The 15189-nt window shown below is 44.8% G+C and overlaps 2 protein-coding genes across 3 annotated transcripts; both read right to left on the bottom strand.

Annotated features, from left to right (window-relative positions):
• Positions 1-2787: 2787 nt before the first annotated feature.
• On the bottom strand, positions 2788-5719 carry LOC142990941 (N-acylethanolamine-hydrolyzing acid amidase-like). The gene is made up of 11 exons (XM_076140829.1): positions 5473-5719; positions 4847-5011; positions 4623-4746; positions 4446-4536; positions 4277-4362; positions 4018-4190; positions 3867-3929; positions 3706-3772; positions 3590-3618; positions 3167-3236; positions 2788-3050 (listed from the first exon to the last, which is right to left on the bottom strand). Exons 1-11 carry the CDS (start codon positions 5652-5654, stop codon positions 3033-3035), a joined length of 1068 nt encoding a protein of 355 aa, XP_075996944.1. The 5' UTR covers positions 5655-5719; the 3' UTR covers positions 2788-3032.
• Positions 5720-10149: 4430 nt separating this feature from the next.
• bhlhe40 (basic helix-loop-helix family, member e40) lies at positions 10150-13638 on the bottom strand. Of its 2 annotated transcripts, none has more exons than XM_076141094.1 (5): positions 13168-13638; positions 12982-13045; positions 12744-12851; positions 12387-12510; positions 10150-12275 (listed from the first exon to the last, which is right to left on the bottom strand). In XM_076141094.1, exons 1-5 carry the CDS (start codon positions 13242-13244, stop codon positions 11452-11454), a joined length of 1197 nt encoding a protein of 398 aa, XP_075997209.1. In that variant the 5' UTR covers positions 13245-13638; the 3' UTR covers positions 10150-11451. The 2 variants fall into 2 exon arrangements, with proteins under 2 accessions (XP_075997209.1, XP_075997210.1); XM_076141095.1 differs by having other exon boundaries at positions 10150-12271; positions 12386-12510; positions 13168-13637.
• Between the last annotated feature and the right edge of the window lie 1551 nt (positions 13639-15189).

Genomic DNA, 15189 nt, shown 5'->3' with positions numbered 1-15189 from the left:
CCCTCCAGCTGCCGCCCTGCTCTGAAAGGAGCCCTTCTGAAAATGAAAGGATTGGGAAGCGAGTGAAAGAGTTGTAAATAAACGAGGGGGGGGGGTCTGAAGGGGCATGTGTGTGTGTGTGTGTGTGTATGAATGCCTGAGTGCCCTGTTGTTAACCTTTGAGAGCAGGAGTGAGCCAGTATCAGCATTGATAGGGTTCGGGCTGAGGCTTTGTGTTGGCTGCCATATGGCCCATTGGGGGTCAACAAAAACTTAAACACAGCGACACACACACACACACACACACACACACACACACACACACACACACACACACACACACACACACACACACACACACACACACACACACACACACACACACACACCACTTTGAAGCACCGGCGGTGAGTGTTATGCTGTGCCCGGTTCTGTCCTGCAGTGTGACTCTGCTCAGATGTGGAGGTCTCTATCAGGAGGTCATGGATGTTCAGACATTCATCGGCTTTTGTTTGCCCTCATTGCCATTTTATTGATCTGTGATCATTTGGAGTTGTGGTCACTGTGTTGAATAATGGACACGATGAGGTTTGAATTTTTCAAGATTCACCATTGTTTCTGTATACTATGGATTAAGAAACAATGATGTTATTGGGTTTTTTGTCAATATTTCTGGGTGTAAGTCAATGAAGGATCAATCTAAAGTTGAAGGATGGTAAACATGTTCTTTTTATTTCATTTTCAATTTTTCTATTCAAATAAATCTCAATAATATCAATTGTTTTGTCTCGTTTGTTTCTCCCCTATCTCTCTCTCTCTCTATCACAACCTATGATTCGATTTGTACCAGCCTACATTGCTGTTTGACATTACAGTTTCTTATGACACACAAAGCAATAAACTGTATTATTAGAGCAGATCCTTGTGTTTTTCGGGGAATTCATCTGGATTCCCAACACCACCATCAAAACCATGTGTGTTAGGGTCAAATGCAGAGGAGGAACTTCTCAGCAGAACTGAGGCATAAATTGAAAAACAAGAAAACCAGAAAAATATTAACTGTCTTAAAAAAGGGAGGGGAGGCAGAGAAAAGGCTCTGAAATCAAGTTACAATGCATTATTATTACAATTTTGAAGAATATCTTTAATACACTTGATCTCTCTCTTGGTTCTTTTTGCTCGTTTACTTGATACAGAATGGAACAGAAACATTTTGAGCCACCGATGTCACCCAATGTGTAATCTGGGTTTTTATGTTGCGGTATTCTAAGTAGTGTGTGTGTGTGTGAGCTCAAAGTGCTCTGTTGATCTCGCCGCATGTGTGTGTGCTCAGGTGTGGCTATCTCATATCTAGAATGAGACAATCACTGAGCTAAATCTCTGGCAAAAGCACAACCAAGGAATGTGAACGCCACTTTAAGTAAGAAGAAGAAGAAGACGAAGGTGAGAATGAAGGTGTGGGAACCAGGAGACACACGGGCCGAAAATGGCAAAGTACAAAAGGTTGTGAGATTTTCCAAAGTAGATTCATTTTCTGAGGTTATTAGTTGTATTTGTCCTGTTCAGCTTCACACTGTCCAGATGGTCAAACGTCCTTGAGCGACCTTCACTTCAGTCGTTTGTCGTCGATCCCAAACTGTGCCTATTGTTCGGCCGCCCAACCACATCTGTCAGCGCTCAAAGCAAAGCCACGGGCCTCTCTGAGAGTGTGTGCAAGTGTTATGAACCTGTGTGTGAAAGTAAACAGTGTGTATGTAGTCAGAGTGCCTGGTCCCTCTTCCCATTCAGCCAAATCACTCCATCTCTGATTAATGAGGTGTGTGTCAACAAGCGGCCTGACAGGAGAAATGAGGTTAGAGTTGGAGGAGAATGTGAGTGTATGTTCTCAATGGGAATGTGATTTATCATTTGCGTTGCTGTGTGTGTGTGTGTGTGTGTGTGTGTGTGTGTGTGTGTGTGTGTGTGTGTGTGTGTGTGTGTGTGTGTGTGTGTGTCTGACCAGAGCAGGAGTGTGCAACAATGTAAACATTTCCTCATTCCTGAGATATCAAAGCAGCGCTGGTTCACCTTTGAGCCATCCCACCTGTGTACAAGGTCGTAGCTAAGGTGTATATTCATGACACACACACACACACACTGAATCACACATACATGCACATACGATTTGCCAACTGCATTCCTAAGAGCCAGTCTTAAGTGAACGTATGAGGCGTGTGGCTACAGGCAGGACAGTCGACACACACACACTGGAACAGCAGCGCACGGGTGGGACTACACACACCAACACAAACCCACGCACACAAACACATCCTAATACAATACTGCTGCTATCCCTACTACTAATACTACTACTATTATAAAGCTTTTGGCCATTACATAGCCAGACTTTAACCTCCATTACCATGAAAGTAATCACGCTAATTCATTCTACAGGCAAATTGCAGACATCCTCTTCATCATTTCACGCTGCTTAATCATCAGCATAGCTCTACATTGGTGATAGGTGGGAGGTAGAGGAGTTCTGTTGCAATCACATCAGAGGGTGTGTGAGTGTGTGAAGTGCAGCTCTGTCAGATGTAGTGGAGTTGATTTTGAGAGATCACGATTTTACTGCCATCTAGTGGTGACATGGAGGCGAACATGCAGTATTACGGCCCCGCTGAGGATTCTGGTCCTTTTAATACGACAACACATACTGTATCTGTTGTCTGATGGGTGTGCAATCAACCACACAGATCCACACACACACACACACACAAACACACTACGTCTTCATTAACACACAATCCAATCACAATCCAATCAGACGACAGAGAAAGTTATCAAAATTTTATTCATCTTGACAGAAGAATTGAGGGTGCATTAGAAAAGAAAAGATAATCACTGCATAACATTAAAAAACCCATTAAAACATTAAAAAAGTAAGAAACAAATCCCAGCAGTTCAGTAAGTTCTATTAGAGGCAGCATATTGCAATCTGTAAATCATTCATTGAGTCCCATTGATTCTATTATCTCAACATCACGATGAAGGCACGCTCGTCTGCAGCGTCGTCAGTTCATGCCGCAGCCCTACAAAGAGAGGAAAGGACTGAGTGAGAAAAGGCTCCTGGATTGATTGAATGGACTCAAATTATAAGACCGCAAACAAAAAGCAAAGATAACCACAAGACTGAAGATGTGTTTACCTCTGATCTGACCAGTGTAGTGTACTTCTCCGGTGTGGCTGCGCTCATTGTTGTTGTGTAAACTGTAATTCTAGGAAAGGAGCCAGATATTAGACAAGGCCACTGACAAAGGAATACAGAAGCTCACTTATAGAGTGACTCTAGGCTACGTCCATGACGTGGAGCTGTAGAGTAACACAGTCTAAACTTTACACATATGGGAGCGACTGACATTCAACTATTGTGGTTGTGTTGTTGTTGTGCTGCCTCCCATTTTGCTGAAGTGTGGAGTCAAACAAAAGCCCATTGACATTATTGCTGAAGTGGGACAAAGGGAAGTGAGAGCGACCAAGCTGCACACAACCGCCCCGTCTCAGAAGCTGTCATGTGAGAATCAGTGATGCCAAAAATGAGAACATAATGGACAGAGAACTTCCTCCTTACCCGTTACACACTGGAAACACCGACAAAACCTGCAGAGAAAGCATCTGTTACCAATAAGCAAGTGACCTTTGCTCAACTGAAATACACCCAACGTCGATTTATTGGCCCGCACGTGCCTGAAAGAGTGTGTCCATGTTGATGTGGTCCTGGCCGGTAGCGTTTAAAGCTTTGTCGGCTGCTTCTCTGAGAAAGGAATAACAACAGCATTGCGTTAACAGCAGTATTGTAGATGCTTTGTTCATTACGCTGCTGCAGCCGATGGCGTGACATGAATCACCTGCGATGATCTCTGGCTGGAAGAGGAAGCCAGTGGTCATAGTTTGTCTCTACTCGGAACCATCTAGAACAGGAACAACACAGATTTGGTATTTACTTTAGATTGCTTCTCTATATTTAGACTGTATCTAGATGTTTTGGTCTAGCCTTACGCTCCAGCCACAGGTTCCAGAGGCCAGATATCAGCCGGTCCAGTCCGGTCTCTGGTTATCACAGCACCTTCCCCTCCTCGCACCCCACCCACGATGTAATACACTCCTGTGATGATGGGGATTTTGGAAAGACGCATCAGCGCGTCCTGGAAGTCGTCTGCTTTCTCCAAAGTCTGCAGTAGTTCACACACACACAACCTGTCAGTGTTTCATTTTCCCCGATTTCTCCCAATTTCCTAACTTCCCTAAGCACACTCACCTCCCTCACCAGCCAGCTGACTGGTGATCTTCCCAGCAGGAAAGCAGACACAAGGTTTTTCCACCAGTTCCACCAGTGATCATCCCCTGATGAACCATAACAAGCATGAACACCTACCACACCTGGAGTGCACTTAGGAAATGAGGAAGATGATGACGTGTAATCGTACCTCGCTGATCACCAGAGACGGTAAACTTGTCCGGACTCTGTCCCGTCCACAGGCCAATATAACCAGCGAAGGAAGTTCCGCGGTACGCCACCTGAAAGTGTGTGAAGCTACAGCTCAGCGTGCACGACAGCCTGGAATCATAACTTCACCAGGGAGCAGAAACATTAAATACCGCACCTCTCCGTTCTTGAGGAAGATCACGTTGATGGTCAGATTTCTTAGAATAGAATGAGGATAATCCAGATTCCTTCCATGGTATACGTGGCCATTTGTGTCCTGAGCTACGATGCTTGTGCAAAATCTGGAACGACAACAAATGAGTCTTAATTCATACACACTGACATGCATGGTAAGAATAAAAGTGTGTTTGTTGTCGCGTTATGGATCCAAATCATACATACGCCGAGATTTCATAGGCAAAGTTGAGAATGATGATGTCCGACAGGCTCCCTCCAAAGTGTGAGGCCAGGCCGCGGATCTCTCCTTCGTACGGCTGAGGAATGTACTTGTCTAAGGCCAGAGCGACGGGAGCCACAGCTTGATGCACCCACTTTGGGACTGTAGAGCTGGAATGAGACGTAAACATACCTGTGCGGTAAGGAGGGGGGAGGTAAACACACAAATGATGGGAGGAAGGGGTGTATTTTTATTGGAATCTTTACTCATACATTCACTGAACAGCTTGCAACACACTCACACATTAGCTGCAAGGCTTGGGATTGCACTTTAAACCCACTAAATCGAGAATGTTTTGGAAAACGTGATTTTTCTTTAGTTTCAGAGGTAATCAGGTTTTACTATTATTAATAAATCAAATTGTCAATAACTTCTCAATTTCATGATAAGTTTGATCAAGACTGCTTATTGTGAAAGTCGCGGTTGAGATAAAATCGCCAAGACTTTCAGTTTCGAAGTATTTACATAAGATTAGTTTTATCTATTTATAACGCGTTTGTATTTCTACACTTCTTCTTATTTTATCAGTTAAACTTCATGCTAACCTCACTATGAAGTCATGATTACTCACTCTATGACCTCTGCCGCCGCTTTTTTCAGGAAGTTGATGTCAAAAACTTTGAGCAAATCATTCCAGCGGACCTCCGGAGCTTCGTCCAGGCTGACGTTGACCACAGGCGGGGAGAAGTCGGAGCCCTCCGCGCTGCGTGAGGCCGTGAGAGCGGCGAGCAGCACCGCGGGCAGCAGCAGCATCCTGAGCCGGGACCAGAGCAGCTGACACGGGCTGAACCACAACACGGAGGACGGAGCAACGCTGGGGGAAAAACAACCACGGGGAGACTTCCGGGAGGATTTCAGAATAAGAGCTCGATATGTAACTAGTATGATTGCAATTGCTGAAAACGTTTGTCAAATTTGAAGTATTATGAAGGGCCTGAAGGAAATAGTAATAGGAAATAGCAAGTTTTTAGGGAACAGCTGAAAACAGGAAGAGCTGTTTGGAGGTGATCTAGTCCAAGGGTTCCCAAACTTTACAATGATAAGGCCCCCTATACACCATTAGGTTTCAGCCAAGGCCCCCCATATGCAAGACCGGTACCAGATGACCCGGTGGTTTGGGACTGCTGCACTAGAGGAGCAGAGTTCTGGACAGGATTAGAGGGCAAAGAGAGCATACCTGCACCAAGGCTGAGTAGATCTACAATTATGACACCAACATTTATATTTAACATTTTGAACAAACCATGTATATGAAGCCTTGATAGTAAAAACGAACACCATTTGAGTCCATTTGTAAATCTTATGACAATTACCACTTAACTGTATTTTTACATTACAGTTGTAAGTGTAAGTGTGAAATCAAAATAAGTTACTCCTGCTTCATGGAGTTCCTGGAAGCAATGTGGTTGTTAACATGAACCTTACCTGGCGCCGGCTCGTCCCTCTGAGAGCCCGGCAAGAGGGAGTGTGGGTCAGAGTTCTATGGGACACATGCACGCACACAGTTTTTGTTAAAAATGCATTTGTGAAATTAGAAACCCATTTTCCAAAAATGGTGAGGTCATTGTTCAGTTATCTGTAGGACTCATGCAGCCTTAAAGGCCCAGATAACCAATTTTAAACATAGGAAGATTACATTACATATCAACCGTTTGGGTCCAACTCGTCACAGATGAATTACTTCCTGTATGTCTGATGTGTGGTAAATCTGTGCAGCCCAGGTCAGAGGTCAGAGAGTTTACAGGACGGCGTTGTAAGAACCAGAGACTCCTACCAGGACTCGGACCTGGTTCGTCCATCAGCATGATGGCTGTGTTACCACGTTACACCACAGGAGTTTGTGAGGTTGCTACAGCGCCCTGCGGTGGAGACAAGAGGCATGGCGGGCTGTGAGGAAAGAGTAACTAACTAAGCAAAAGTAACTAATTTGACCAGTGCCCCGTTAGCCAGGACGTTTCCAGGTGAGCAAACCCAGCCCGTCTGGACCTGGATCGACCCGTTTCCACCTCCCACGGCGAGGACGAGGGGTTGGATTTTTGGGAGGCAAGTAGTCTAAAGTCATTTACCTTTTACCTGGACTCTGCCGCACTTTTCCCATTTCCAAGTGACGAGCAAATGTAGAAGTTCCATAGAAAATGTTGCAAATTGCAGAAAAATTCTTGGAGTTGAAATTCTTGGCGTTGAAATGGGTGCCGTTGAAATGCGTGAAGTCGAAATGCGTGAAGTCGAAATGCGCAGTTTGGAAATTCGTCCATTTGCTTTTTTAAATACATTTTATTAAATATACATGAACCCAAAACACCATCGTATCAGTTTTGGAGCATGTGCAGTGGCAGCCACTGCAACACACATGAACCCAAAGCAAACAAAGAGCCAAGGAGCTCACAAGCTCTTGTGTGTAGAAAATACCAAACACAGATAAAGTTTGACACACAGCAGCTTGTGCCCATGTTTCAGTCCCATCAGCAGCGTTTAGTTCCTACCTGTTGCTGTCATCTCGTTGTGGGATCAGGAGCATTTGTTTCTTACCTTTAGCTGTCATCTTGCTGTGGGATCAGGAGCGTTTGTTTCTTACCTTTAGCTGTCATCTTGTTGTGGGATCAGGTGCGTTTGTTTCTTACCTTTAGCTGTCATCTTGTTGTGGGATCAGGTGCGTTTAGTTCTCGTCTGTTTCTGTCGTCTTGTTGAGGGAAACAAATGCAGCGATTTCCAGGTGAGTCATATTGAGCCGGGTTAAACCATGACTGATCGAGTGCGGGTAGGACTTGTTTGATTTCGAAGAGCTTTTGTCTCTTTCTACAGGTAGGCTCATTTTGACTAATCATGACAAACTACAACAAAATGAACCACAACAAATTCAAAAGTCAGAGTTGCAATTTATATACAATTACCTAATGGGGTGATGTTTATGTTTGTGTGTGAATGTGCCGAGCTTGGTTTGATCCGCACACGTCTTGGTTTAGTCCACACACGTAATCATCGTCAGCGGTGCGACGGCGCCAAACTGGAAACACGCGCACAGCAGAGACACAAATGCGCATGCGTCGTTTCCACAGCGGAATTAAGGGGCTTGATGATGTAACGATGACGTCAGATAGACGTCCGGCCCGCGGTATTATCGTATCCGGCCCGCGAGATAAAGTCTGAAGTTTATCAGATCTGCCCCGCCGACACACACACACACACACACACACACACACACACACACACACACACACACACACACACACACACACACACACACGCGCGCGCAAACTTTTCCCCCTCCAACCTGCTGCAGCCCTGGTGCCCCCTCGCGGCCCCCAGGGTCACAGCAGGGCACTACTCTACCTCGGCTGGTGACCTTTATAGGGTGAACTATGCCTCTCAAGATTGCATGGGGGAAAACCCCAATATGCTGACGTCTCAATCAAAGATGTGAGAGTTTCCTCAGCAGGAATTCTCAAAGCTGAAATCCTTCCACTTTTTAAAAGCCCCCAAAAGGTGCCGATGAGCTGAATTAGGCAGCAGAGCAGTTTTCTTGTACTTGGCCAAAACCTTGGTTTTGGCGCCCCCTGGTGATCGAGTGAGACCCAGGGTCTGTGGCAACGGTCCTCATTATATCCTACTTGAGACATCCTCTTCCACGTGTGTGTGATGTTTCTTCAATCATCAGTACAGTAAGATCTGAGAGAAAACATAACGGCATGAGAGTTAAAGTCTCTATTTATGGGTCCACAAACATATAGATTGCAACACTCAACAACAACATCAATCTTCCCTTGGAGCTTAGAGGTTACTATGGAAATACTTCTATACATGTTTCTTTTGTTCTCACACTGAGGGAAACATCAAAGTCCATCAAAACAACTGTGGTTTTTAATAGAGAATCTAGATCAGGAAAATGAAGCGAAAACTCTGAAGCATCCCTGCAGAGGCAAACTAGTTTAAGGATTTATTTGTGGAAAAGCTAATTATATGTCAAGGTAATCATAAATTAAACTGACTTAACACCAACGAGGTTCAGAAACGTCCCCTGATACGCGTGACCTTAGTGGGAAATTACAGCGGTGGTGAAAGGTGAAACTTGTTAACCTTTGCATTGATGTTATCTTGATTTTTTTTTTTTTTTTCACATTTTCTGCATTGACCAACTTTTAGGGTTGACTTTAGTTTGTAAACTGTGGCTGATTCCTCGTCCTTTATTCCCTGAAAACCTGCCCAGACTCCTGAGTGAGAGGGTTTGTATGTGCTTCTGTGGCATTTATTCAATATGATTCTGCAAATTCCGCTAAATTATAGTCCCTAGAGCTGCGGGTGGGTCTTAAACACTCCTTTGTAAATTTAGCAGTTCTTATTATATGAACCATAGACTTGAAGAAGAAGCCCCGTTGTCTTCTGAGCTATAGCAATACAGCTTCTAGACCACAAGGGGGCAGTGCTGCTGTGTGTGTTTCAGATCACCAGTGGTTAATAACATATCACACTGATCAGCAGACGAAAAGAAATAAAGGTCATTTTATGAAATGACTGATCAGTGTTTTGACCTCATAGGTCAAAATCAATGTTTCTCCTCTCATTATTACTACAAGGTGCTGCTGTTATCTGTAAGATCTTCAAAGATACAGAATGTGTTTGGAGACTCACATACTCTAGTTTGAATATCAATGTAAATCAAAGACACAAGAGATTTCCCTCCACAACCTCAAATACCATCTCCGTCCAAGGTGTTGGTGTTCAGCTGCACGCATTTTCTGCTCCTGTATAGAACAGTTTCAATATAGTTACAGAGGCTCAAGTACAGTATGCAAGAAATGAAACTGAGTAAACAGTCTTTGTTAAATGTAAAATAGTATTTCATCTTTGTTTATTTAGTTTTATTCAACTTTTCTGTAATTGTATGTTTACATTTATTTATAAACATTAATGTATATATTTTGTATATTTGTATTTATTGCTTTATATTTCTTCACTTTAATGTAATAAAGAATATATATTAACATTTCTTGTTATATTACTGAAGTTTAACCAAAAGTGGCTAAAACTTAAACTTCAGTGTCAGTTTATGGGTTCTTCCTCGTAAATTCAGTGAAATATCAAATGTTTAGCAGCTGTAATGTCAGACAGGCTATTGATTTACAGAGGTGCTGCTGCTTTACAGGTTATGTAATGGTTATGTAAGTGTGTGTGTGTTGCTGTGAGGAGCTGTGAAGCCCGGCTGCTGTAACACGTTGAAGCCATCCGCCACTGAAACACCATTTCCACTGAGTGAAGGAAGAAAAAAAATCTTTATTCATATTTAATATATATCAATAATACTTTATAGACAAAATATGTACAACAAAACAACATTGTGTTACATTTTAAAATAAAAATCCCAAGTACCTCTTGCTATACAAAACTATTATTTTTGTTTGAACATTACATTCACTCTCTTTGCCACAGACACTAAGATTTAAAGCAAATACAAGGAAACGTCTGCGATGGGTTTTGTGTCTGAGTTAAACAAGTAAAGAGCTAAGATGGAGCCTGAACTTGACTGGCAATTTGTAGGGGATGATGCAAATGCGGTTGAGCATGAAGTTATGTACACATTCTGTTGGCATACAGCAAAGGACTACCCTCAAACTCCCTGTGGTAGCAACACAAACACTCAGTGGGTCGCGTATCAAAAATAGAGATGTAAGAGTAATATAAACAAAATATAATTACAATACATTACTTCACAGGAACTCAATCTAGGTAAACAAATAATTATAATGCGTCTCTAAAAATCAAATCTAACAAGCATGAATGGCCACATCACTCTTTAATGACACGAGTGACTCACCTTGTACAGTGACAACGCCCTGAATTCATTGTACATTAATAAACAAAAGCATTTAGCATCAAAAATAATTGCTGGGTGTAAAGAGGAAATGTCATCGTCTCTGTTCGACATCGAGCCGAACGTTTTTTGGAAACATTCTAAAAAATAAACAATCTGTTGAAGTTATTGGTAGATCTCCAGTCACAGATCTACAGCAGGTAATAGTTCAAGCAGCATCTACAAGGGTTTTACAGACTTTACATTCATTACAGACTGGTGTATGTGTGTGTAAGTGTGTGTGTGTGTCTGTGTGTGTGCAAAAGCTAGGTCCAAATCTTTTCAGGGGTTTATCTGAGCTTTACATTCTGGATTTTCCTCTAACACTAAAGGCAGAGAAACCAAGGCCCTCGCAGAAACCCCACTGGAGACGTCTTGGCTCCCATCCTCTTTTATCTCTGAACGGAGCATCTTCACAGTGTTTCAGAGCCGTGCAACAGGTCCTCTAGGTGACACCCAAAGGTGCCCCGTCTGTGTGAAAAGCTGATATGGAGGAGGAGGGGGCGTCTTTGTCACGGTCAGTCAATGTTCATTTTAGGACAAACAACTGCTGTGGTGTTTGCTACAGGGGTTACCGAGGATACCGGCGCGTTTGTGTTTGCTTCCCCCTCCCTTCAATACTTTCCTGTGGGTCAGCTGTTCAAACCCTCACATTCAGACGCCTGGAGACAAACTGTTTGAAAGTTCAATGAAGGGACAGAGCTTTCAAGCATGGAGGAGAGCAGATGAGTCCCTGGAAGTGTGGCTGGGTGCTGGAGAGCCTGCCCTGGGGGACATCACCAGAGAGGAAGGGTGTGAGTCAGGGGATAAGCTGGCCGCAGAGGGACTCATGCCCGGGTACATGACAGACACGCCGCCCTGGTACCAGCATTTCTCCAGCATGGGCAGATACGCAGCAGCAGCTGCGGCCGCAGGGGGGATGAGGTAGAAGGGCAGGCAAAATGGAGGTTGGTTAGGGGAGAAACCCAAGTAGCTGCCAGGACCTCCGGCGAGTTGCCCAGAGTAAATCTCATCCTCTGGGGACTCGGACCTCAGCCTCTTGGCCTGAGGCTCGGCGCCCTCCTGCTTGATGGAGGCGTCCGTCCTCTCAGACAGAGCGTGCTTGAGCTCTCCCTCTCGCGTGTGGCATTCTGACCACTGCGCTTTGGCGTCACGCTTCTCCTGCTCTCCCCCGTAGCCGCTGTCAGTGTCTGTGTCACTGCCGCTCTGCTCTGCGATCCCGTTAGGGTAAGTCCTTTGGATGACGGGGACGCAGTTCTTGGCGTGACCCTCAGAGGGCCTGGGGGGCTGCATGGCGGGTTTCTTCACTTTCTCCGGGGATTGACGCGCGGACTCTTCTGGGTGGACGCTGACTCGATGCTGCAGGACCTCAGCGGCGACCTTGTGGATGTGGCCGCTGATACAGGAGGGAGTCAGGTCCCTGCTGCTCTCCTTGCTGGCCAGATACTGGAGGACTTCTTTGGCGCACAAGTCAAATCCGGAGCGGAACATCTCCTCGTTGCTCTCTGCACTGTCACCATGATCATCACCTGAGGGGATTAGAAATGCAAAATTAAACATCCTGCTCATCTCGACTGCACTTAAAATCCGCTGAATCTAATGAGAAATACTTTATATGCTTGGTCCGGATTCAAACTTACTGATCTGCAGGTCGTTCTGGAGGGAAATAATCTTCTGCCGTTGCTGCTCCAGCAGAGCACCCAGGGTTTTCACATGCTTGAGTGTGAGCTCCAGCACCACGGCTTTCTCCAAATGACCCAGCGTCTAAAACAGGAAGACCTTCGATAAGCATGTTGATCTTTCTTATGTAACACATTCTGCAGCTGAACAGAGGACAAGCCTAGAACACCCGGGAAGTCAGGCACAGCACACAGACACACTGAGCCTCGGCAACAAATAACAATCTGACATATGAAGCCTAGAGGGGCTGCACAGACACGCTGTCTCAGATTTTGTTGCTATTAGCAGACGCGCCATATGTAGAAGATAATACTCACAGTGAGCTTCAGATGTTCAGGCAGTAAATCCTTCAGCTGAGCGATACATTCGTTGATTCTGTCGCGTCTTTTCTTCTCGATCAGCCTGTGTGGCAACTTGTATGTGTCCTAAAGGAGATGACGTGATGTTAGAAAAATCCAGTCTACTTAATCTAAACTAATTCAAACATAATTATTTATATATGTGTGTGTGTGTGTGTGTGTGTGTGTGTGCGTGTGTGTGTTAACTCTGATTTACCTTGCTGTCATCCCCGCGCTTCATTCCTCTCCTGGATTTGTACACATAGACGGGGAAATCCATTCTATAGGGGGCAAGAAATAATAAGATTAGTTGGGTTATAGAGGGATTCAGCTTAAAAGTAGAAAAAGTTCAATAAGAATAGAATTAAATAGAATAGAATAGAATGAAAAATGTCCTCTTTACCCTTGCATGTTGGTTAAATCCAGCGCTGCGTGTTTCGGCAGACAGGGAGGAGGTTGCGCGCTGGTAATCCGCTCCATTACGCGTCAATGTCTCTAACCCGAATAAACAACTTCAAAAACAGCCTTCAAATGTTCCAAATGTGTCTCCGAGGATGCGATTCAAAACGACACAACCTCATTTACAAACACAGACGATGGAGAAGAAAAGGGAAAAAGTATCCTGCGGATATCCAGTGTGCGTGTGTGAGGGAGCGCTGTGTGTGTGTGTGTGAGCTACAGCTGGGCACGGCGGCAGTGTTGTCACCCTGACGTCCGGACTCAGTAGTGGTGTGAGGAGGCTCCACGCCCGCAGAATGTGTGTGTGTGAGGAGCTGGGTGGGTATTTGACTACGTGTTAAATAAACCCTGTGACTGCAGGCACGTCTCACTCGCTCACTCGGCTCGAGTCTCAGACTCGCTCCGTCACATGAGCCTCACGTGTTGGACGGCGCTTTCAACTCCTCACCCCCACCCTCCTCTTCCTCCTCCTCCTCCTCCTCCTCCTCTCCCGCTCCTCGCTGCTGTAGTACAACCCTTTTTTGTAGTAGTACTCCTCCATTGGGCCCGTGGGTCCCGTGTACCACCATGCTCCGGCCCTGCGAGAGAACACAGGGAGGGAGGCGACCCTTGTTTACAAAGAAGGAAAGTAGGGCAAAATAACCCCCCCGAGTTAAGAAGTAGTTGTTATTCACGAGTAAACATTTTAAACTGAAATAAGCGGCAAAAGTTACTGAAATAAGACACAATTTAAAGCTAATAGTCGTTTTAAGTAGCCCCTTTTGAAGGTTATTATAGTGTATAGATCATTTAGTTTCATGGGATATTGAGATACGTGACAGCTGACTAGTCTTAGGTGACATAAAACGAAGTAAATAAACTCATTAAGTGTAACAGACTACACTCTAACAACAACAACGTAATACCAATAATGAGTATATATTGGTTATGTGCGTTTAACTTGACGCCTTTGTTTATTTATGATTTATACATTTGTATACGTATGCTTGTTTGATGATATGGGTAAGAAAATCATAAGAAACGGACGGATCGTAACCTCGGCTGACATTATACGGTGTCAGGTAGCGAGCATGATGGCGTCCAGCTAAACTAGATGTGTGCGTGATCCGCAGCGGGAACACCGAGGCTTCCCGCATGCTGCAGCCGGCGAGTCATGCGCCCAGGAAGGCCACCGTGTCACTTCAACACGCTGCTGCTGCTGCCGCCGCACGTGCCGCACCTGCGCGGGTGGGGGCGGGGGCGGGGGCGCGCGCGCGCAGCTGAAGCTGTGACCGGCGCGCGGCGCTTTGTTGATAGCGGCTGTACCGACACGATTAAGCCCCCGTGTTCCGAGCAGCCGGTCACGTTGAGCTCCTCATGGTTGGGAGAGACGCTGACGTCACCCATACACACACACACACACAGAGCCGACAGCTCGGTTGTTTCGTCCTGAGCGGTGGCTAAAGATAGACACGGAGCTCCAGGCCCGCAGAGAGGGAGACGCACTGGGCTCCCCGGGTTGCCATCGTGTGTTTGAGCTCCACCATGAAGAAACCTTTGTTGCCTTTGGCTTGTTTGTCCATAAACGTTGCGAACGAAGTCAACGTAGATATATCCAATACTGCCTATATGAGTATTTGAAATGTAGATGTTTATCATCAATTTAACACAATATTTTGAGGGTCAAACGGGCTTATTATTACTATCAATATATGTTTATTATATATCACCAAGAGGGTTAAATGCAGGGTGTATTACCTTAACATCTGTCTATCTATTGTAGTCTTTTTCCAATCAAATGCCAAACTTCCCCCTAACCAATAAGCCTTTAGAAAACACATTATTTATTATTTTTCTTTCTTTCTTTCAATAAATGGGGGGTCACCTCGTGATCAATGGGTGCTATACATAGTTTCATGGGTCTAACATGTTGAAGTGTGACTAGATCTCTAAAGATGTATCTGGTGCTGAGGGGTTTCAGTATTAA

The sequence above is a fragment of the Genypterus blacodes genome, unplaced genomic scaffold, assembly GCF_046128005.1.
Source record: "Genypterus blacodes isolate CSIRO-AG114 ecotype Tasmania unplaced genomic scaffold, CSIRO-AGI_Gbla_v1 ptg000017l_1, whole genome shotgun sequence".
In the NCBI taxonomy this organism is placed as follows: domain Eukaryota; kingdom Metazoa; phylum Chordata; class Actinopteri; order Ophidiiformes; family Ophidiidae; genus Genypterus; species Genypterus blacodes.
Note: the sequence above shows the minus strand (reverse complement) of the source record. Positions and strands in the feature narration are given on the sequence as shown.